This window comes from Drosophila kikkawai, chromosome 2L, assembly GCF_030179895.1.
Source record: "Drosophila kikkawai strain 14028-0561.14 chromosome 2L, DkikHiC1v2, whole genome shotgun sequence".
NCBI classification, from domain to species: Eukaryota; Metazoa; Arthropoda; class Insecta; order Diptera; family Drosophilidae; genus Drosophila; species Drosophila kikkawai.
In genome coordinates, this window is record NC_091728.1 from 28,682,579 (window position 1) to 28,703,899 (window position 21,321).

The 21,321-nt window shown below is 38.7% G+C and overlaps 9 protein-coding genes and 1 pseudogene across 9 annotated transcripts; 4 read left to right on the top strand and 6 right to left on the bottom strand.

The window, feature by feature from the left end:
- Nucleotides 1-6,294: 6,294 nt before the first annotated feature.
- Nucleotides 6,295-6,768, bottom strand: LOC108076484 (histone H3). The gene has a single exon (XM_017169376.3). It carries the CDS (start codon nt 6,728-6,730, stop codon nt 6,320-6,322), a length of 411 nt encoding a protein of 136 aa, XP_017024865.1. The 5' UTR covers nt 6,731-6,768; the 3' UTR covers nt 6,295-6,319.
- Nucleotides 6,769-12,194: 5,426 nt separating this feature from the next.
- On the top strand, nt 12,195-12,558 carry LOC108076493 (histone H4). Its single transcript, XM_017169388.3, has one exon. It carries the CDS (start codon nt 12,224-12,226, stop codon nt 12,533-12,535), a length of 312 nt encoding a protein of 103 aa, XP_017024877.1. The 5' UTR covers nt 12,195-12,223; the 3' UTR covers nt 12,536-12,558.
- Nucleotides 12,559-12,999: 441 nt separating this feature from the next.
- On the bottom strand, nt 13,000-13,317 carry LOC121502484 (histone H2A-like; annotated as a pseudogene).
- A 219-nt stretch (nt 13,318-13,536) lies between these two features.
- On the top strand, nt 13,537-13,966 carry LOC121502461 (histone H2B). Its single transcript, XM_041776091.2, has one exon. The coding sequence runs from the start codon at nt 13,547-13,549 to the stop codon at nt 13,916-13,918; it is 372 nt and encodes a 123-aa protein (XP_041632025.1). The 5' UTR covers nt 13,537-13,546; the 3' UTR covers nt 13,919-13,966.
- A 413-nt stretch (nt 13,967-14,379) lies between these two features.
- On the bottom strand, nt 14,380-15,206 carry LOC121502450 (histone H1-like). The gene has a single exon (XM_041776078.2). It carries the CDS (start codon nt 15,204-15,206, stop codon nt 14,457-14,459), a length of 750 nt encoding a protein of 249 aa, XP_041632012.1. The 3' UTR covers nt 14,380-14,456.
- Nucleotides 15,207-17,010: 1,804 nt separating this feature from the next.
- LOC138929625 (histone H3) lies at nt 17,011-17,485 on the bottom strand. Its single transcript, XM_070289028.1, has one exon. The coding sequence runs from the start codon at nt 17,446-17,448 to the stop codon at nt 17,038-17,040; it is 411 nt and encodes a 136-aa protein (XP_070145129.1). The 5' UTR covers nt 17,449-17,485; the 3' UTR covers nt 17,011-17,037.
- Nucleotides 17,486-17,707: 222 nt separating this feature from the next.
- LOC121502464 (histone H4) lies at nt 17,708-18,073 on the top strand. The gene has a single exon (XM_041776094.2). The coding sequence runs from the start codon at nt 17,739-17,741 to the stop codon at nt 18,048-18,050; it is 312 nt and encodes a 103-aa protein (XP_041632028.1). The 5' UTR covers nt 17,708-17,738; the 3' UTR covers nt 18,051-18,073.
- Nucleotides 18,074-18,488: 415 nt separating this feature from the next.
- LOC121502453 (histone H2A) lies at nt 18,489-18,914 on the bottom strand. The gene has a single exon (XM_041776081.2). The coding sequence runs from the start codon at nt 18,895-18,897 to the stop codon at nt 18,523-18,525; it is 375 nt and encodes a 124-aa protein (XP_041632015.1). The 5' UTR covers nt 18,898-18,914; the 3' UTR covers nt 18,489-18,522.
- A 180-nt stretch (nt 18,915-19,094) lies between these two features.
- LOC121502459 (histone H2B) lies at nt 19,095-19,543 on the top strand. Its single transcript, XM_041776089.2, has one exon. It carries the CDS (start codon nt 19,122-19,124, stop codon nt 19,491-19,493), a length of 372 nt encoding a protein of 123 aa, XP_041632023.1. The 5' UTR covers nt 19,095-19,121; the 3' UTR covers nt 19,494-19,543.
- A 411-nt stretch (nt 19,544-19,954) lies between these two features.
- LOC121502468 (histone H1-like) lies at nt 19,955-20,781 on the bottom strand. Its single transcript, XM_041776098.2, has one exon. The coding sequence runs from the start codon at nt 20,779-20,781 to the stop codon at nt 20,032-20,034; it is 750 nt and encodes a 249-aa protein (XP_041632032.1). The 3' UTR covers nt 19,955-20,031.
- Nucleotides 20,782-21,321: the final 540 nt, after the last annotated feature.

A 21,321-nucleotide genomic window follows, 5' to 3' on the forward strand; every position in this document is an offset into this window, starting at 1 on the left:
CACTGTTACAAGAGTTTAGAGACAACGATGTGTTTGCAACGGGTCGAAGATTTGTATTTGATTTGGCTGCCAATCTAGCTTCCATATGTTTTTAGAGGGCTGTCTTCGAAGTAGCAATTTTTTGTGGAGGGAGAGAAGGGGTGCTGCCAGTAGTCCCATTTCTACCATTGTTATTCCCACCGTTGAATAACGAAGCAAATGATTTATTGTTATTAATTATTGAACTGGCTCGGCCAATTACATGGTTTCTTTGGTTTGTCATTACTTCCTTCTTTTTTCGCATTTTTTCTAACATTTCAATGCGAATCGGACATATTTTGGCATTTGCAGTATGTGGCCCTAAACAGTTTACGCATTTAACGCGTGAGATGGGTTTCCCATTTTTATCTACTTCATCTGTTTTTTTTTACTAAACACTGCCCTGGCAAGTGCTTATTGATGCACTTGACGCATCTATGTTCTATGTTGCAATTGCTTGCAACATGCGTATACCTTTGACAATTATAGCATTGCCTTATTTGATTTTTATCTTTTTTTAGGCCTTCAACTATTATTCGACAGTTTAAAAGGGATTTTAATTGAATAAGTTGACTGATATGTTCATGGCTCCTGGTTTGTACAAGCCAAAAACGCTTCTTGAATTCTTTTACGGTTGATATGTCTACGTTCGGAAGTGCCTCCATGAGGGCTGACCGAACATCATCTGCTTCATATGATTCAACAGGCAATTTTTTAATAAATAAGGAGAATTGCTTGAGTTCATCAGGCGTGTACGAGTAAAAATTTAGTTTATTATCTTTAAGGAAATCTTTTGTCTTAAGGTAGTCTTCAAGGTTATTTAATTTTACATTGATTAAGTCTTTATTAATGATGTTTAATATAAACTGATCGCTTTTTATAAAAGTTCTCAACATACCCGTTATTAATTTTGGTATTGCGGTATATATCGCAATTATTGGGATTTTATTATTCTTCTTATGACTTTAGTTGGTGGAGGAGGTTGCTGCTGTCGCCGCCTTATTTTTATGTTGCTGCTGCTGCCGCTGTTGCATCATCTTGGCAGCTTTGGAGAGGGCAACATTTGCCCCCTTTGTTGGTGAAGATGCTGTTGCCGCTGTTGCTGCTGCTGCTGCCGCTGCTGCTGCCCTTAGGGCCGCCATCCTTGAGGTGGAGGGCTCGTTGTCATCTTCTTCCATCAAGTCCATAGGCTGTGCGGGAGGGCTCTGCCTTTGGTTAAAGTTGATTTTGTTGATTTTGTTTTTTTTGTTGTTTTTGTTGCTTTGTACTATCTTGCCGCTGATTTTTGTGTTGTTGTTGTATTTGTTTTTGTTGCTATTGTTGTTGTTGTTGCTGCTTTGATTGTTGCCGCCATTCTCCGAAAGTGATGGGAATTCGGCATCATAGCCATAGTAATCGCTGGCTTCGAAGTTGAGCATTTCGTCGCCATCGATTTCTTCATTTTCATCCTCAATGAATGGCGCAAACCTCTTGCCGTAAGCTGACGAATGTTGACAGCTAGTCCCAGACTAGCCAGCTGTTGCTTTACGTTTACGTGTTTATTCATTTGTGCCAGTTGCTGGCGTAGCAAATGATTCTCTGTGGATTCTCGTTGTTGCTGCTGACGTTGACGGCGCTTGGCTCAGCCTCGCCATCGGGCCCATGATCCTCGCTCATGGCTTCATCACTACTGTTGCTGCTGCTATCGCTGCTACTATTATTGGCGCTTGAGCAGGCGGAGGTCGTCGTAGATGAAATGCTGGAGTGCTTCCTCTTGCCCCGTTTTGGTAGCTTGGGGAGGGTCGCACCCACTATTGCAATTTCGTTTGGATTTACGGCAGCGGAAAGAGCGCCTGCTGCTGTTGTTGTTGCTAGCACTGTTGTTCAATTTCAATTTCAATTTATTTATTATATTATCCTAGCGCAGCAAGTTTACACTTATAATTGTAGCGCTAGTCACAAAGATTTTGAAATAATATATACTTAATTTTAACACATATGAACTTATATCTATAACGTATTACTACATGTCTTTTAGTTAATAATTGTTTTATTCTTACAATACATTTTACTTTAAATATTCTTTTATTTGAGATTTAAACTGAGTTGCGGCCCTAATTGTCTTATATCTATGTGGCAGATTGTTCCACAGACGGATAGCATTAGTAAAGAATTGCCTATTTGAGCACAGCGAATTATATCTTGGGCATATATAATTATTCGTTCTAGTTGAGGTAGCAGATTTGAGTTTGTCAAACAAGTATGTTGGTTCTTGGGATATCACAATTTTGTGGAAATATAATTGAGTCCTATAGCGAATCCACGAGGTCAAGTTTAAGCCAAGAATTTTATTAGTCAAGTGTGATACATGGTCAAGTCGTTTTAGATTAAAGACATACCGTACAATTGAGTTCAAACCTACAGCCAGCTTGTGCATATCGCGTGTATCGCAGTGTCCAAATACTTCCCCTCCATAGAACATAGTTGGTATTAAAATTACCCTGGCTACTAAAAGCCTTATTTGGATCGGGAGGAATGACTTGGAATATGACAGCTGCCTTAGCATACCGTATGTTCGCCCTATAGCTTTGGATATATGTTTGCTCCAGCTAAGGGTGTTACTAAATGTAAATCCTAAGTTTACTGCACTCTGCTCAAATTGAATCAGCGTGCCATTGATTGCTAGATTTGGAATGTTCGTTGTATCAATCGGTTTTTTGGCAATTACTATACACTTTGATTTACTAGGGTTTATACACAAGCCATTACCTTTTGCCCATTTATAAATTACATTAAGCATATTATTACTTACACTAACACAAACATTTAACTGCCTAATGGGACTGCTAACATATATTTGCACATCGTCTGCATACAGGTGGACTTCACAATCAGACAAGAGACTGGGCAAATCATTCACATACGTGGAAAACAATAATGGACCCAAGACTGATCCTTGAGGAACACCACGTGAGAGTTGGCAAAAGTCGGAAGTCCTAGCACCTACAACCACTGCTTGTAGCCTATCACAAAGATAGGATTCTATAAATCGAACTGCAGTTCTCGAGAATTTAAAGTGGTTTTTTAGTTTTGTACTTAAAATATGGTGATTGACAGAGTCAAATGCTTTACTATGGTCAAGAAGGGTCAAAAAAGTCACACAATTATTGTCAAGTTTTTGTCGAATGTCTTCCACGATATTTGTTATTGCACTCACACAACTTCTCTTTTTCCGAAAACCCGACTTGTTGCTGCAGCTTCTGTTGTTGTTGTAACTGCTGTTGCTGCTGCTGGTGTTAGTGTTGCTGCTGCTGTAACCGCTGCTGCTGTTGTTGTTGTTGTTGATGTCGTCGCAGCCATTGTAGCCGCGGTTGTCGTGGTTGAAGACCTTTGCCTTTGGCTTCCTTGGCTTTGGGGCTTTTTAATATTTTTGTCATTTTACCCTTTACAGGACTAATGTGTTGTTTTTTCATAATTTGGTTTTTACACTTTGTTAGCGTAGACGCTAACTCGTTAGTTGTGTCTTTGTTGACGTTGTTATTCATTTGTTTAATATTGTTTACAAGGTTCAGCGAATGCTGCTGATTCACAAAGACGCGCACCAATCGCGGTCGCGGTGTTGCTTTAATTACGAACGTTCGTACGGCAGCCGCCCTCACAACCGAGGGCGCGTGCCCAGCGGCATCGGCCGTCTCGCTCTCTCTCTCGTGGGTTGGCTACACAACCCTCAACTTCGAGAGCTTTGTCGGGCTCTAGTGTATCCTTCTCTTTCACTATTTTCTCTTTCAAGCTGTTCCTTCTGTTCTTTCTCTTTCTTTCACTTTCTTATTGTTTTTTCTCACTTTTTCACTTTTTCACTTTTTCACTTTTGCTACTCAGTGCTACTCAGATCACTAGGTACTCAGTCATTACTCAGTTTTAAAGGAAGCGGGTCCATTTCAACGGGAACACTATTTGTAATTTAAAAAAATTGATAATTTTTCAAATTTCAGATTTCGAAATCTAAAATTGCGATAATTAAGATTGTCTTAATTTACTTCTTCGACGCCGTGGTCTTGGCTTTCGGCTTCTTAGCGGTAGCTAGACCAGTTGCTTTCTTCACTTCTTCTTCTTCTTCTTGGGCTTGGCGGACGCTGCTGCCTTGGCCTTCGGTGCCTTGGGCTTCACGGCGGCCGGCTTAGCCTTTGCTGCTGCTGGCTTTGCATCCACCATTAGTTGAGTTGGCGGATGGGATGGTGGAACTGCTGCCTTCTTGGCCTTGGTAGCTCCTGAACCAGATGCCTTTTTGGCGGCCACCTTCTTCTCAACTGGCGCTGGTGGGGCAGCCACTGGGGACGCGGATGTTGCCACTGCAGAGTCGGACATTTTTGCTTCACTAATTATTTTCGAAAGCTAACGAAAAACACTTTTGTTTGTATAGAAATGGCGCGAGCGGTCTAGACCCGACGTCCCTCGTTGATATGAGAATCGAGGAGGAGAGCAGTATAACTATGTGTTTGGCAGCGCTCATTTACGTTGCCTATGTTTGATCGATGTGTAGTTTTATTTTCTTCTTTTCTCAATGTTATATTTTTAAATGGTAGAATGTTTTAATTATTTTAAGCACTTAAATGATTCATAAAACATGTTTAGTTATTTTAATGTGAAATTATTCTTTGGATCATTTTGTAAAAGTGTCTGAAGTTCAAGATTTGCATTTTTGACCAAAGCATTTCGTGAAAAATCATCTGTTAAAATATTAAAATTTATGAATATTATGAATATTTTTTAGAAAGAGTGAAATTTGAACCTTTTACTTGCGGGAACACTCAAAATATTTTCGTTTTAAACAAATTATGGTATTTTTTGACCACTTTCAAATTGGCCCTTTCATACATAAATTGTCGGCTTTCTTGGTACTTTCGGGTATGGTTTTGGCTACCTAAAAAATATTAATATTTTAAAATATATTAGTTTTTGTCAATTTTGTAAAATAAATAGGACACATGTTTTAGTTAATAAACGTTTAAACTGAATTTATGCATTTGTTTCTTGGAAATGGCCTATTATGTTCCCCATACAACGTTCATATTCGAGTTTTCTTGAGCACAGTACCCAAGGAGACGGGAAATTAAATCTTTTAAGCATTTAATTTGATGGATTTTTAGTTTATAAGTGTAATATTAATATCTTAAGAAAAATAGAAAAAACAAATTGATTTGTTTTTTATTACTTAAATAAAATGTTCAAATCAAGCAGTTTGAATACATTTATTTCGAACTTAATAACTTAAGTAAATATCTTATTTATTTATTTATTATGAAATTAACGCGTAATTCAAATTGCGCGAAATTTTAGTTTAGCTATACCAACTTCAGGCCTTAAGGGGGGATATACATGTAAACGGTCAAAATGTAGACATTTTTCGTGAATTTTTTAATGTAGGAAATAATTTCTTAAGGAAAAATGTCATTTTCAGGTAATCAGATTTCCCTTCCCACCCTCTTAAAAAATAGTAATACTCATTTGAATTACCCGAATTTAGGTTCAAATAGAAGATAATTTCATGCTCATCATAATAATTTTTGATTCACTCCGATATGTTACATAGTTTTTTGTGAATCGTGCCCATAGCATAGGGTAAAATGCAAAAATTTTAAGCAGAGAAAAATACGTTTAACACTTATATACCTTGCGTATATAGTTGATTTGAGGCACTTGGAGTTGGAATTCGATAATGAAACTTACACAGTATATTCTTTAAGTAACAAACTATTTTTTAAACCAAAAAAAATTTTGGTTTACATGTATATCCCCCCTTAAGCTAATTAAAGTAAATATACTGGATTGTGTTTGATTAAAACCACATCAATTTGATCAAACACGGTACAATTTGGTTTTTTAATATACCTTTTTAATCTTTTAAAAATTCCCTGAATTAAAATAATATAAACATTTTATTTAGAAAACGTTTGTATGGGAAATAGAAAAATACTGTTTTGAGGATTTTCCCGGCAATTATTCGAATTTTTCTCACCTTTTAAACCTTCCCTAGACCTCCACGAATAATTCAAGACCAAGATAAGATAAATCCGTTCAGCCATTCTCGAGTTTTAGCGAGACTAATGAACAGCAATTGATTTTTATATATATAGATTTTAAGATCGATCTCTGACTATAAGATATTTAACCATAAAAACGCAAAACCGGGAATGTTTTATTTGTAGTATGTAAATTATATATGAAAATGTATAATCTCTATTATAAATATGTTTGTGGTCCTGAAAAGGACCGATTTGTACAAAATGTATTGACGCTATTTGCTAGTCGAAGCAATCTCAACTTAAGCACGCTCGCCACGGATACGACGGGCCAGCTGGATGTCCTTGGGCATGATTGTGACTCGCTTGGCGTGGATGGCACACAAGTTGGTATCTTCAAAGAGACCAACCAGGTAGGCTTCGCTAGCTTCCTGCAGAGCCATCACGGCTGAGCTCTGGAAGCGCAGGTCAGTCTTGAAGTCCTGAGCGATTTCACGCACCAAGCGCTGGAAAGGCAGCTTGCGGATCAGCAGCTCGGTACTCTTCTGGTAGCGACGGATCTCACGCAGAGCCACAGTTCCGGGGCGATAGCGATGGGGCTTCTTCACACCACCGGTGGCTGGGGCACTCTTGCGAGCGGCCTTGGTTGCCAGTTGTTTGCGTGGCGCCTTGCCACCAGTCGATTTGCGAGCGGTCTGCTTGGTACGGGCCATTTTATATTCTTCTTATTTTCACTGTCTGTCCACTGTTTACTTCACGAGTCTGAAAACACAATAAACGAGCTGCGCATTGCCTACCCTCTTATATAGCAAAACGTGGAGGGTGGAAAAGAGAGAGCTAGTCGAAGCACATGCCATTTCGTTTGTCGAGCACAGAGCGAGAAGGCCATAGCGTTCGGGCTCGCTCGTGCAGAGCAGAGTTTAGGTATAAATAGGAGCGGCCGACGCGGCTTCTACATTAGTTCAGTGGTGACTTTCGAAGTGTAAAAATAAAATAGTGAAAAATGACTGGTCGCGGTAAAGGAGGCAAAGGCTTGTGAAAAAGAAAGAGAAAGACAACAGTGAAGTGAACGGAACCCCAAGAGGATCCCTAATTCAGATAGTGACTGAGAAAAACAAAGCGAAGTGAGTGAGACGGAAGACGTCGAAATTAAAGCCGCCGAAAGGCAAATGGCTGCTTATGCAGCCGCAAACCACCAAACAAAAGCAAAAGTCAACATTAATAAACAAATGGAAAGCGAACAAGAAAAAACAACAACAACAGAAACAACAAAAATAAATATTCAACAACCAAACAATCAAACAATAGAAAATAACCAGCAACAACAAATATACTATGATTTAATCGAAGTTATAACAAGCCAAACACAGCAACCACAACAACTGCAACAAAAAACACAAACTCAGCAACCAAAACAACCAACAATTACAAAACCAAAACCAAACACTTCAAAACCAAAACCAAACACTTCAAAACCAACTCAAAGCAAACGAAAATAAAACCAACAACAATAACAACAACACCAAAAACAACAATAAAAACAAAAATGCTAAAAACAACAACAACAACAGCAGTATCAAAAACAACAACAACACAAATTCAACAAATAGCAGAGCACGACATACCTCGTGATTTTCCAGCCCTAAAGACAAAGACGAAGATGACGTCGCCAGCAGCAGCAGCAGCAGCAGCAACATCAGCATCAACGTCAACATCAGCACAAAAAACAGACGGAGCAGAAACAACAGAAAACGAACATCTTCAGAACCTTCCGGTAATCGTAATATATAATGTAGATGCTAAGACACTTAGAAATACACTTAATATTAAGCATACACTCAACATAATTAGCAAAAACATAATACATATAAAAACGTATACGATTGAAAGCCTAAATATGGCAAGGGATACACTTACAAAAAAGAGCATGTTATTCTTTACTTACACCCCTAAACAACTTAAACCGCACAACATTATCCTAAAGAAATTACCCCCAGAAGTATTTAATAATAATGAAGTAAAAGAGGCACTTAATGAAGCGGTGCCAGAACTAGAAATAATTAGTGTAGAACCATTCAAAGAAAAATTCTGGCTAATAGTCATTAAAAAATCGACCAATATTAGGAGCATTTTTAATATAAGATATCTACTAAATTGCAAAATAAGTATAGAAGGGTATAAGCCACATCCTAACAGTATAAAGCAGTGCAAACGCTGCCAACGTTTCTCGCATGTAGCGAGTAACTGCAATATGCCGTACAGATGCGTTAAATGCATCCAGCCGCATGGCCCAGGGAAATGTGAAATTAAAAAACCAGACAATAATGAAATACAAAGCACAAAATCCCAATGCATCAATTGTAAGGGAGACCATACGGCCAACGCAAAAATATGCCCCATTAGAATCAGTATAGTTAAAAAACTGTCAGAGAAAAGAAACAAAACTAAAGAAACAGTAAACACACAAATCTTAAAAAATATTGGAACAGAAAAGATAACACAGGATAGGAGCTTTTCATCACTATTTACAAATAAACCAAATAACACACACAACATAAACCCACCAAATAAACAAAGCAACAGACCCTTACAAGCAATAAATACCATTAACAAGGAAACCAAAGAAGCCTTTGGAAAGGACATTATCGAATGCATAGAAATAATGAAAAAGACGTTAATTAATTATCCAAATGCAAAAAACGAAAACGATAAAAAATTGATAATCCTAGAATTTATCTATAACATCGCACAAAATCAAACATGAAAATAAAATGCATCTTTCTAAATGTAAATGGAATACTGCAGTTACGGAAAAGAGCTGAACTAAATGAATTTATGAAAAAGCACAAACCAGACGTCATGCACATAGCTGAGCACCACCTTAACGCCAAAAACTCACCCATGCTAGAAAACTACAAACTAATAAGACAAAACGTCGTGACCAAAAAGAGGGAAAAAGATAACTCAGTAGCAATATGCCTTAAAAATAACATTAAATACGAACAGTTACACTTTCAACCTCCGGAAACTTTAGAGGTAATAGCCCTACAGATCTCATACCAAACACAAAGGAACAACACCGAAAACATAATAGTGGCTACCCTATATAAACGTCCAAACGACAACTTAAAAACCAAAGATCTAGACCAAATATACGAAACAATAAAAAAAATCCAACATGTAAAACATGTAATTATAGGCTGCGACCTCAATGCGAAACATCCCTCATGGAACAAACCACAACATTCAATGAATCACATCAACAAATCAGGGAAAACTCTACAGCAATGGATCTTAAATAACCCAGAACTAACCCACCGCAAGAGCCGACACGACCAAACAAAAAATATAACTCCTCCATAGACCTCTTTATAACAACTGTACAAACAGCTTATGACAACAATAATATACAGTACCATGGCTGTGAAGTTATCAAAGACTATCATTCAGATCATCATGCAATAAAAATAGAAATTAAACTTGGTCAGAACAGGCTATTAAAAAATGAAACAAAAAAGATATATAACTTTAATGCAATAAACCCTATAGCCTGGAACACCACTATCCTCAAGCACCTAACCCCCATACCAAATAACCAAAATATAGATATTGACGAAATAGAACAGCATATTAAAAATACAACACATGCAATAAAAATGGGAATTGAAAACGAAGAAGCTATACCCAAACACATAATAAAACCAAACACTTCAATGATTCAGCTGAAGCCAAAATGCATACAACTAATAAAACAAAAGCGCAAACTAAGAAGAATACTGCACTCCAAAACAATGACACTAACAACTAATCAAAAGGAATACATTAAACAAAAGTCCAAAGAAATAGACTACCAAATTAACGCAATAATAGAAGAAACTGAACTCAAAATTATTGAAAAACGCCTTGAAGCAATTAAACCCCATAAACTAAGCTACAAATCTCTCCAACGCATCAACCCACGAATATCACCCAAACAACAACTACAAAGTACAATAATCCTAAATAATATAGAAAAATCAGCAATAGACTTTGACACAAATAGCACTCACCTAGCAACACAATTCGACAAAATAAATGCATTAGCATGGTCATTTGAACAAATACATAAACAAAATGACAATATGACACAGAATAATGGAACACTACGAAATCATAAAGCAAAAATAGAAAAAACAATAGAACAATTAGAAGAAAATATAGAACCCATAATAGAATTCAACAATATACAAACAGCAGATGGTAACTGGGAAAATGCAAATGAACTCGGCTTCGTAAACCCCCAAGAACTCTTCAATATAATAAAAAGCAAAAACAACAAGAAGACAATGGGACCAGACAAGACCAGCAACTTCCTTATAAAACAATTTAACATACCAGTTATAAATCACCTTAGTAAAATAATTAACCACTGCATAAACAAATCACATTACCCGTCAGAATGGAAACACGCAAAAATTATTCCCATACACAAACCAAACACAGACCCACACCTGTTAAGAAGTTACAGACCAATTGCTATACTCTCAGCCCTTGGAATGCTATGAGAGAAAATAATACTACAGAAAATAAAGCAACATCTCAAAAATAATAATATACTAAAAAGCAACCAATTTGGATTCAGAGAGCACACATCTGTGAACCATGCGTTTCTAAAAGCCAACAACTTCATATTCAGCAACATCCATAGAAAACGAGGTACCATAGCTTGTGCTCTCGATTTCGAAAAAGCTTTCGATACTGTGTGGACACACGCACTCATACATAAAATGAAACTATTAAATTTCAACCACCATGTACTTAAAATAACTCTAAACTACCTTACAAACAGAACATTTCACGTGTCAAACTCAGAAAATGAAAATTCCATCATAAGAAAAATAACGGCAGGAGTACCACAAGGATCACTTTTAGGACCCGTCCTATATAACATATACTTGCATGATATACCCATATATACACAAAACCCAAGAACAACAGTTGAAATAACACAACTAATCTATGCAGATGACATATTACTACTTGGATCAGGAGGATCCATGTCTAGCACAGAAATAGAACTAAATAATTACATAGATACTCTCTGTGACTATTTTACAAAATGGCAACTTAAACTAAATAGTAATAAATGCGTCAGCTGCTTTTTCAAAGGTCCAAGAGCAAGCGACCTTTACAAAAACTGTAGACAATATAAACCAAAATTATATATTCTCAATAATATACCCATAAACCAAAGAAATGAAATAAAATACCTGGGAATCACATATGATGAAAAATTAAGCTTTAGATCACATATAACTCACACTGTAAATAAAGCAAAAGCCTTCCAACATGTGTATAACACAAACAACACCAACAATACAAATAAACTCATAAGGATCAAATCATTAGCTTATCGCAAAATAATACAACCAACATTAACATATGGTCATTTAGCTTGGATGAGCATAAGTTCGCATCAGATGGAAAAGCTGAGAGTTTTCGAAAGAAATGCACTTAGGAATGGCACCCACTATATATCGAACGCAAAACTCTACAAACTAACTAATACAATAAAAATAGACGAATTAGCCTTTAAAATATTAGAAACCTTTATAGACAACAACGAAATAGAACAAACACAAATACCACATAGATATCCAGTAGAATTAGTTACACCGAATCACTTGGCACATCTAAAAGAGAAAAACATAATATATAATCAGAACAATAAACTAATCTTCTACAATAGAAGACATCAATCACTAAACCCCAATGATGGTTTAAGATACAAATAGATAGAAACATTATAAAATAAGCTTGCCCCCATGTAAATATTCCCCCCTCCCCACTCACCCACTGTAAATATCCCCCAACCCCTAGTAATAAGAGAAACAAAGAGAAAAACCTGGGTTTTTAAGAAAAGATACTTTTTTTTCCCAGACATACAAACTAAAACTAAAGAAACTAAAATACCACCAAACAATAAACAAACAATTGAAAACAACAAACTGTAAAATCTAAGGCCTAGAAAAGCAACAAAGCGCAAGGCAATACTAATAACCCAAAAGACTGTAAAATTAGTTCCTGTCCGCCTAATTTTATAAATAGAATAAGTATACTTATGTACGTATATTAAACTGACAATAAAGGACACATCAAATGGAATGGAATGGCTTCTACATTAGTTCAGTGGTGACTTTCGAAGTGTAAAAATAAAATAGTGAAAAATGACTGGTCGCGGTAAAGGAGGCAAAGGCTTGGGAAAAGGTGGCGCCAAGCGTCATCGCAAAGTGCTGCGTGATAACATCCAGGGTATCACAAAGCCAGCCATCCGTCGCCTGGCTCGGCGTGGCGGCGTGAAGCGCATTTCGGGACTCATTTACGAGGAAACCCGTGGTGTTCTGAAGGTGTTTTTGGAGAACGTGATCCGTGATGCCGTCACCTACACTGAACACGCCAAGAGGAAGACCGTCACAGCCATGGACGTCGTCTACGCCCTGAAGAGACAAGGCCGCACCCTGTACGGTTTCGGCGGTTAAAAAATCAGTACAGTCTGTACTTCTCAACAATCGGTCCTTTTCAGGACCACCACTTAATTTCATAAAAGAGAAAAATTATCAAGTTATATTTCGCATATATCTTAACATTGAATATTCTAGCCCAAGAATGGAAATATCTTTATTTGAATTGGTCGGGGTTTCCGTAGGAAGACAATCACATCTTTAGGTAGCGTAAACTGTCTTGCAATGACAATGTTCATTGTCCATGTCCTGGAATTTCTCTGACGACTGTACTATTGGTTTCTGCATAGCGATAACCAAAAATATAAATATTATATGTATATTATATATATATAAATTTATTTATTATATAATTATTAATATTGTTTAAACTTAGCTAGGCATATTTGAAAATGTAAGTTTCTTTTAAAATAGTTTGGTCGTCCTGAAAAGGACGTTTGGGTTTGAGTTTGTTTTTATGTACAAGGTTTCTGGCACGCTTTTTGAACGCTTAAGCCTTCTTCTCGGTCTTCTTGGGCAACAGAACAGCCTGGATGTTGGGCAACACACCTCCCTGGGCAATGGTGACGCCGGAGAGCAGCTTGTTCAACTCTTCGTCGTTGCGGATGGCCAGCTGCAGATGACGCGGGATGATCCTCGTCTTCTTGTTGTCACGAGCAGCATTGCCAGCCAACTCGAGAACCTCAGCGGCCCTTGCGGAGCAGACGATGGATACGGCCGACAGGGAACTGAAGTCCGGCACAGTTGGACCGGGACTTTGCCTTTCCCTTAACTTTGCCACCTTTTCCACGACCAGACATTTTCTCTTATTTCAGTTATTTCACTTTATTCACTGCACACACACGAAGAACGAATGTTGCCGGCTGCCCAGCTTGTCACGAATTTATACTTTTAGTTCTGCCTGTGCGTTCAGTTAGGGGTGGGTCGCCTTAGACCTGAAAACATTGCTTGAAAAAAAGTATAAGAGCGAACACCCAAAGCCCGACTGCTATGAAAAGTGAGTTAATCGCAAAGTGAAGTGAAAAAATAATGCCGCCTAAAACCAGTGGAAAGGCAGCCAAGAAGGCTGGCAAGGCCCAGAAGAACATCACTAAGAACGACAAGAAGAAGAAGCGGAAGAGGAAGGAGAGCTATGCTATCTACATCTACAAGGTCCTGAAGCAGGTCCATCCCGACACTGGCATTTCCTCGAAGGCGATGAGCATCATGAACAGCTTTGTGAATGACATCTTCGAGCGCATTGCTGCCGAGGCTTCTCGTCTGGCGCACTACAACAAGCGCTCGACCATCACCAGTCGGGAAATCCAAACTGCTGTTCGTCTGCTCCTGCCCGGAGAGTTGGCAAAGCACGCCGTCAGTGAGGGAACCAAGGCTGTCACCAAGTACACCAGCTCCAAGTAAATTTCCCCGCGGATGCGGAGAAGCATTAAAAAGGCCCTTTTCAGGGCCACAAAAAGTTTTACCAAAGAATCTGAATTTTCAAAAGCCTAATTTTTCTTTAAATATATAAAGCTTCCATTTTAAAACCAAAAGCTGTCCTGTAAAATATAAAATCTATTTCGAATTAAAATGTTCCTGGAATAGTACAATTTAAATGTGACCCCTTAAAAAAATTTGGAAAAAAAGTAATTCTACCAAAAAATCGACTTAGATCGATATGTTGACCAAAAATTAATATGGTTTATAGGGTCGGACATGACTCTTGACTGCGATACGCTATTTTCCTCCGAAAATTAATTTATTAGTATTATTATTTATTATCAAATATATAAATACTTCTGGGTTTTAAAGGAAGCGGGAACACTATTTGTAATTTTAAAAAATTGATAATTTAGCTCTCTTTTAAACAAGTTTTGTAGCCCTGAAAAGGGCTTGTTTAAATCAATTTCAAATTTCAGATTTCGAAATCTAAAATTGCCATAATTAAGATTATCTTAATTTACTTCTTCGACGCCGTGGTCTTGGCTTTCGGCTTCTTAGCGGTAGCCGGAGCAGTTGCTTTCTTCACTGCCTTCTTAGGCTTGGCGGACGCTGCTGCCTTGGCCTTCGGTGCCTTGGCTGCCTTTGGCTTCGCGGCGGCCGGCTTAGCCTTTGCTGCTGCTGGCTTTGCCTTTACGACTCCAGTTTTCTTGGCATCCTTGGCCTTTGCCTTCTCAGTTTTCTTCTTCTCGGCAGTCTTCTTGGTGGCAACGGCCTTCTTAGCCTTGGGTTTCTTGTCAGCAGCTCCGGCGGCTTTCTTTGCGGTGGCTCCGGCTTTCTTGGTGACTACCTTCTTGCTTTTGACTTTTTTCTCAGCAGCCGCAACCTTTGGCTTGGGCTCCTTTTTTGCGGAGGCCGACAGTTTGAAGGAACCAGACGCACCCTTTCCCTTTGTTTGGATCAGCTTTCCATTAGCCACTGCCGACTTCAAGTACTTCTTGATGAATGGAGCCAGTTTCTGGGCGTCGCATTTGTAGGTGGCAGTGATATATTTCTTGATTGCCAGAAGCGATGAGCCACCACGCTCCTTCAAGTTCTTGATGGAAGCATCCACCATTTGTTGAGTTGGCGGATGTGATGGTGGAACTGCTGCCTTCTTGGCCTTGGTAGCTCCTGAACCAGATGCCTTTTTGGCGGCCACCTTCTTCTCAACTGGCGCTGGTGGGGCAGCCACTGGGGACGCGGATGTTGCCACTGCAAAGTCGGACATTTTTGCTTCACTAATTATTTTCGAAAGCTAACGAAAAACACTTTTATTTGTATAGAAATGGCGCGAGCGGTCTAGACCCGACGTCCCTCGTTGATATGAGAATCGAGGAGGAGAGCAGTATAACTATGTGTTCGGCAGCGCTCATTTACGTTGCCTATGTTTGATCGATGTGCAGTTTTATTTTCTTCTTTTCTCAATGTTATATTTTTAAATGGTAGAATGTTTTAATTATTTTAAGCACTTAAATGTTTCATAAAACATGTTTAGTTATTTTAATGTGAAATTATTCTTTGGATCATTTTGTAAAAGTGTCTGAAGTTCAAGATTTGCATTTTTGACCAAAGCATTTCGTGAAAAATCATCTGTTAAAATATTAAAATTTATGAATATTATGAATATTTTTTAGAAAGAGTGAAATTTGAACCTTTTACTTGCGGGAACACTCAAAATATTTTCGTTTTAAACAAATTATGGTATTTTTTGACCACTTTCAAATTGGCCCTTTCATACATAAATTGTCGGCTTTCTTGGTACTTTCGGGTATGGTTTTGGCTACCTAAAAAATATTAATATTTTAAAATATATTAGTTTTTGTCAATTTTGTAAAATATATAGGACACATGTTTTAGTTAATAAAAGTTTAAACTGAATTTATGCATTTGTTTCTTGGAAATGGCCTATTATGTTCCCCATACAACGTTTATATTCGAGTTTTCTTGAGCACAGTACCCAAGGAGACGGGAAATGAAATCTTTTAAGCATTTAATTTGATGGATTTTTAGTTTATAAGTGTAATATTAATATCTTAAGAAAAATAGAAAAAACAAATTGATTTGTTTTTTATTACTTAAATAAAATGTTCAAATCAAGCAGTTTGAATACATTTTTTTTTGAACTTAATAACTTAAGTAAATATTTTAATTATTTATTTATTTATTATGAAATTAACGCGTAATTCAAATTGCGCGAAATTTTAGTTTAGCTATACCAACTTCAGGCCTTAAGGGGGATATACATGTAAACGGTCAAAATGTAGACATTTTTCGTGAATTTTTTAATGTAGGAAATAATTTCCTAAGAAAAAATGCCATTTTCAGGTAATCAGATTTCACTTCCCACCCTCTTAAAAAATAGTAATATTCATTTGTATTACCCGCATTTAGGTTCAAATAGAAGATAATTTCATGCTGATCATAATAATTTTTGATTCACTCCGATATGTTACATAGTTTTTTTGTGAATCGTGCCCATAGCATAGGTAAAAATGCAAAAATTTTAAGCAGAGAAAAATACGTTTAACACTTATATACCTTGCGTATATAGTTGATTTGAGGCACTTGGAGTTGGAATTCGATAACGAAACTTACACAGTATATTCTTTAAGTAACAAACTATTTTTTAAACCAAAAAAAATTTTGGTTTACATGTATATCCCCCCTTAAGCTAATTAAAGTAAATATACTGGATTGTGTTTGATTAAAACCACATCAATTTGATCAAACACGGTACAATTTGGTTTTTTAATATACCTTTTTAATCTTTTAAAAATTCCCTGAATTAAAATAATATAAATGTCCCTACATTCCGTAGATACCAATAGAGTATCGCACTATCTAAATAATTGTAAATATTTGTATTTATATATTTTAAGATCGATCTCTGACTATAAGATATTTAACCATAAAAACGCAAAACCGGGAATGTTTTATTTGTAGTATGTAAATTATATATGAAAATGTATAATCTCTATTATAAATATGTTTGTGGTCCTGAAAAGGACCGATTTGTACAAAATGTATTGACGCTATTTGCTAGTCGAAGCAATCTCAACTTAAGCACGCTCGCCACGGATACGACGGGCCAGCTGGATGTCCTTGGGCATGATTGTGACTCGCTTGGCGTGGATGGCACACAAGTTGGTATCTTCAAAGAGACCAACCAGGTAGGCTTCGCTAGCTTCCTGCAGAGCCATCACGGCCGAGCTCTGGAAGCGCAGGTCAGTCTTGAAGTCCTGAGCGATTTCACGCACCAAGCGCTGGAAAGGCAGCTTGCGGATCAGCAGCTCGGTACTCTTCTGGTAGCGACGGATCTCACGCAGAGCCACAGTTCCGGGGCGATAGCGATGGGGCTTCTTCACACCACCGGTGGCTGGGGCACTCTTGCGAGCGGCCTTGGTTGCCAGTTGTTTGCGTGGCGCCTTGCCACCAGTCGATTTGCGAGCGGTCTGCTTGGTACGGGCCATTTTATATTCTTCTTATTTTCACTGTCTGTCCACTGTTTACTTCACGAGTCTGAAAACACAATAAACGAGCTGCGCATTGCCTACCCTCTTATATAGCAAAACGTGGAGGGTGGAAAAGAGAGAGCTAGTCGAAGCACATGCCATTTCGTTTGTCGAGCACAGAGCGAGAAGGCCATAGCGTTCGGGCTCGCTCGTGCAGAGCACAGTTTAGGTATAAATAGGAGCGGCCGACGCGGCTTCTACATTAGTTCAGTGGTGACTTTCGAAGTGTAAAAATAAAATAGTGAAAAATGACTGGTCGCGGTAAAGGAGGCAAAGGCTTGGGAAAAGGTGGCGCCAAGCGTCATCGCAAAGTGCTGCGTGATAACATCCAGGGTATCACAAAGCCAGCCATCCGTCGTCTGGCTCGGCGTGGCGGCGTGAAGCGCATTTCGGGACTCATTTACGAGGAAACCCGTGGTGTTCTGAAGGTGTTTTTGGAGAACGTGATCCGTGATGCCGTCACCTACACTGAACACGCCAAGAGGAAGACCGTCACAGCCATGGACGTCGTCTACGCCCTGAAGAGACAAGGCCGCACCCTGTACGGTTTCGGCGGTTAAAAAATCAGTACAGTCTGTACTTCTCAACAATCGGTCCTTTTCAGGACCACCACTTAATTTCATAAAAGAGAAAAATTATCAAGTTATATTTCGCATATATCTTAACATTCAATATTCTAGCCCAAGAATGGAAATATCTTTATTTGAATTGGTCGGGGTTTCCGTAGGAAGACAATCACATCTTTAGGTAGCGTAAACTGTCTTGCAATGACAATCTTCATTGTCCATGTCCTGGAATTTCTCTGACGACTGTACTATTGGTTTCTGCATAGCGATAACCAAAAATATAAATATTATATGTATATTATATATATATAAATTTATTTATTATATAATTATTAATATTGTTTAAACTTAGCTAGGCATATTTGAAAATGTAAGTTTCTTTTAAAATAGTTTGGTCGTCCTGAAAAGGACGTTTGGGTTTGAGTTTGTTTTTATGTACAAGGTTGCTGGCACGCTTTTTGAACGCTTAAGCCTTCTTCTCGGTCTTCTTGGGCAACAGAACAGCCTGGATGTTGGGCAACACACCTCCCTGGGCAATGGTGACGCCGGAGAGCAGCTTGTTCAACTCTTCGTCGTTGCGGATGGCCAGCTGCAGATGACGCGGGATGATCCTCGTCTTCTTGTTGTCACGAGCAGCATTGCCAGCCAACTCGAGAACCTCAGCGGCCAGATATTCCATCACGGCAGCCAGGTAAACTGGAGCGCCGGCACCGACGCGCTCGGCGTAGTTGCCCTTGCGGAGCAGACGATGGATACGGCCGACAGGGAACTGAAGTCCGGCACGGTTGGACCGGGACTTTGCCTTTCCCTTAACTTTGCCACCTTTTCCACGACCAGACATTTTCTCTTATTTCACTTTATTCACTGCACACACACGAAGAACGAATGTTGCCGGCTGCCCAGCTTGTCACGAATTTATACTTTTAGTTCTGCCTGTGCGTTCAGTTAGGGGTGGGTCGCCTTAGACCTGAAAACATTGCTTGAAAAAAAGTATAAGAGCGAACACCCAAGCCCGACTGCTATGAAAAGTGAGTTAATCGCAAAGTGAAGTGAAGTGAAAAAATAATGCCGCCTAAAACCAGTGGAAAGGCAGCCAAGAAGGCTGGCAAGGCCCAGAAGAACATCACTAAGAACGACAAGAAGAAGAAGCGGAAGAGGAAGGAGAGCTATGCTATCTACATCTACAAGGTCCTGAAGCAGGTCCATCCCGACACTGGCATTTCCTCGAAGGCGATGAGCATCATGAACAGCTTTGTGAATGACATCTTCGAGCGCATTGCTGCCGAGGCTTCTCGTCTGGCGCACTACAACAAGCGCTCGACCATCACCAGTCGGGAAATCCAAACTGCTGTTCGTCTGCTCCTGCCCGGAGAGTTGGCAAAGCACGCCGTCAGTGAGGGAACCAAGGCTGTCACCAAGTACACCAGCTCCAAGTAAATTTCCCCGCGGATGCGGAGAAGCATTAAAAAGGCCCTTTTCAGGGCCACAAAAAGTTTTACCAAAGAATCTGAATTTTCAAAAGCCTAATTTTTCTTTAAATATATAAAGCTTCCATTTTAAAACCAAAAGCTGTCCTGTAAAATATAAAATCTATTTCGAATTAAAATGTTCCTGGAATAGTACAATTTAAATGTGACCCCTTAAAAAAATTTGGAAAAAAAGTAATTCTACCAAAAAATCGACTTAGATCGATATGCTGACCAAAAATTAATATGGTTTATAGGGTCGGACATGACTCTTGACTGCGATACGCTATTTTCCTCCGAAAATTAATTTATTAGTATTATTATTTATTATCAAATATATAAATACTTCTGGGTTTTAAAGGAAGCGGGAACACTATTTGTAATTTTAAAAAATTGATAATTTAGCTCTCTTTTAAACAAGTTTTGTAGCCCTGAAAAGGGCTTGTTTAAATCAATTTCAAATTTCAGATTTCGAAATCTAAAATTGCCATAATTAAGATTATCTTAATTTACTTCTTCGACGCCGTGGTCTTGGCTTTCGGCTTCTTAGCGGTAGCCGGAGCAGTTGCTTTCTTCACTGCCTTCTTAGGCTTGGCGGACGCTGCTGCCTTGGCCTTCGGTGCCTTGGCTGCCTTTGGCTTCGCGGCGGCCGGCTTAGCCTTTGCTGCTGCTGGCTTTGCCTTTACGACTCCAGTTTTCTTGGCATCCTTGGCCTTTGCCTTCTCAGTTTTCTTCTTCTCGGCAGTCTTCTTGGTGGCAACGGCCTTCTTAGCCTTGGGTTTCTTGTCAGCAGCTCCGGCGGCTTTCTTTGCGGTGGCTCCGGCTTTCTTGGTGACTACCTTCTTGCTTTTGACTTTTTTCTCAGCAGCCGCAACCTTTGGCTTGGGCTCCTTTTTTGCGGAGGCCGACAGTTTGAAGGAACCAGACGCACCCTTTCCCTTTGTTTGGATCAGCTTTCCATTAGCCACTGCCGACTTCAAGTACTTCTTGATGAATGGAGCCAGTTTCTGGGCGTCGCATTTGTAGGTGGCAGTGATATATTTGTTGATTGCCAGAAGCGATGAGCCACCACGCTCCTTCAAGTTCTTGATGGAAGCATCCACCATTTGTTGAGTTGGCGGATGTGATGGTGGAACTGCTGCCTTCTTGGCCTTGGTAGCTCCTGAACCAGATGCCTTTTTGGCGGCCACCTTCTTCTCAACTGGCGCTGGTGGGGCAGCCACTGGGGACGCGGATGTTGCCACTGCAAAGTCGGACATTTTTGCTTCACTAATTATTTTCGAAAGCTAACGAAAAACACTTTTATTTGTATAGAAATGGCGCGAGCGGTCTAGACCCGACGTCCCTCGTTGATATGAGAATCGAGGAGGAGAGCAGTATAACTATGTGTTCGGCAGCGCTCATTTACGTTGCCTATGTTTGATCGATGTGCAGTTTTATTTTCTTCTTTTCTCAATGTTATATTTTTAAATGGTAGAATGTTTTAATTATTTTAAGCACTTAAATGTTTCATAAAACATGTTTAGTTATTTTAATGTGAAATTATTCTTTGGATCATTTTGTAAAAGTGTCTGAAGTTCAAGATTTGCATTTTTGACCAAAGCATTTCGTGAAAAATCATCTGTTAAAATATTAAAATTTATGAATATTATGAATATTTTTTAGAAAGAGTGAAATTTGAACCTTTTACTTGCGGGAACACTCAAAATATTTTCGTTTTAAACAAATTATGGTATTTTTTGACCACTTTCAAATTGGCCCTTTCATACATAAATTGTCGGCTTTCTTGGTACTTTCGG

Bases quoted from the DNA above. Each gene is read 5' to 3' on its own strand.
- LOC108076484 (XM_017169376.3), bottom strand. From the start codon at position 6,730: ATGGCCCGTACCAAGCAGACCGCTCGCAAATCGACTGGTGGCAAGGCG.
- LOC108076493 (XM_017169388.3), top strand. From the start codon at position 12,224: ATGACTGGTCGCGGTAAAGGAGGCAAAGGCTTGGGAAAAGGTGGCGCC.
- LOC121502461 (XM_041776091.2), top strand. From the start codon at position 13,547: ATGCCGCCTAAAACCAGTGGAAAGGCAGCCAAGAAGGCTGGCAAGGCC.
- LOC121502450 (XM_041776078.2), bottom strand. From the start codon at position 15,206: ATGTCCGACTTTGCAGTGGCAACATCCGCGTCCCCAGTGGCTGCCCCA.
- LOC138929625 (XM_070289028.1), bottom strand. From the start codon at position 17,448: ATGGCCCGTACCAAGCAGACCGCTCGCAAATCGACTGGTGGCAAGGCG.
- LOC121502464 (XM_041776094.2), top strand. From the start codon at position 17,739: ATGACTGGTCGCGGTAAAGGAGGCAAAGGCTTGGGAAAAGGTGGCGCC.
- LOC121502453 (XM_041776081.2), bottom strand. From the start codon at position 18,897: ATGTCTGGTCGTGGAAAAGGTGGCAAAGTTAAGGGAAAGGCAAAGTCC.
- LOC121502459 (XM_041776089.2), top strand. From the start codon at position 19,122: ATGCCGCCTAAAACCAGTGGAAAGGCAGCCAAGAAGGCTGGCAAGGCC.
- LOC121502468 (XM_041776098.2), bottom strand. From the start codon at position 20,781: ATGTCCGACTTTGCAGTGGCAACATCCGCGTCCCCAGTGGCTGCCCCA.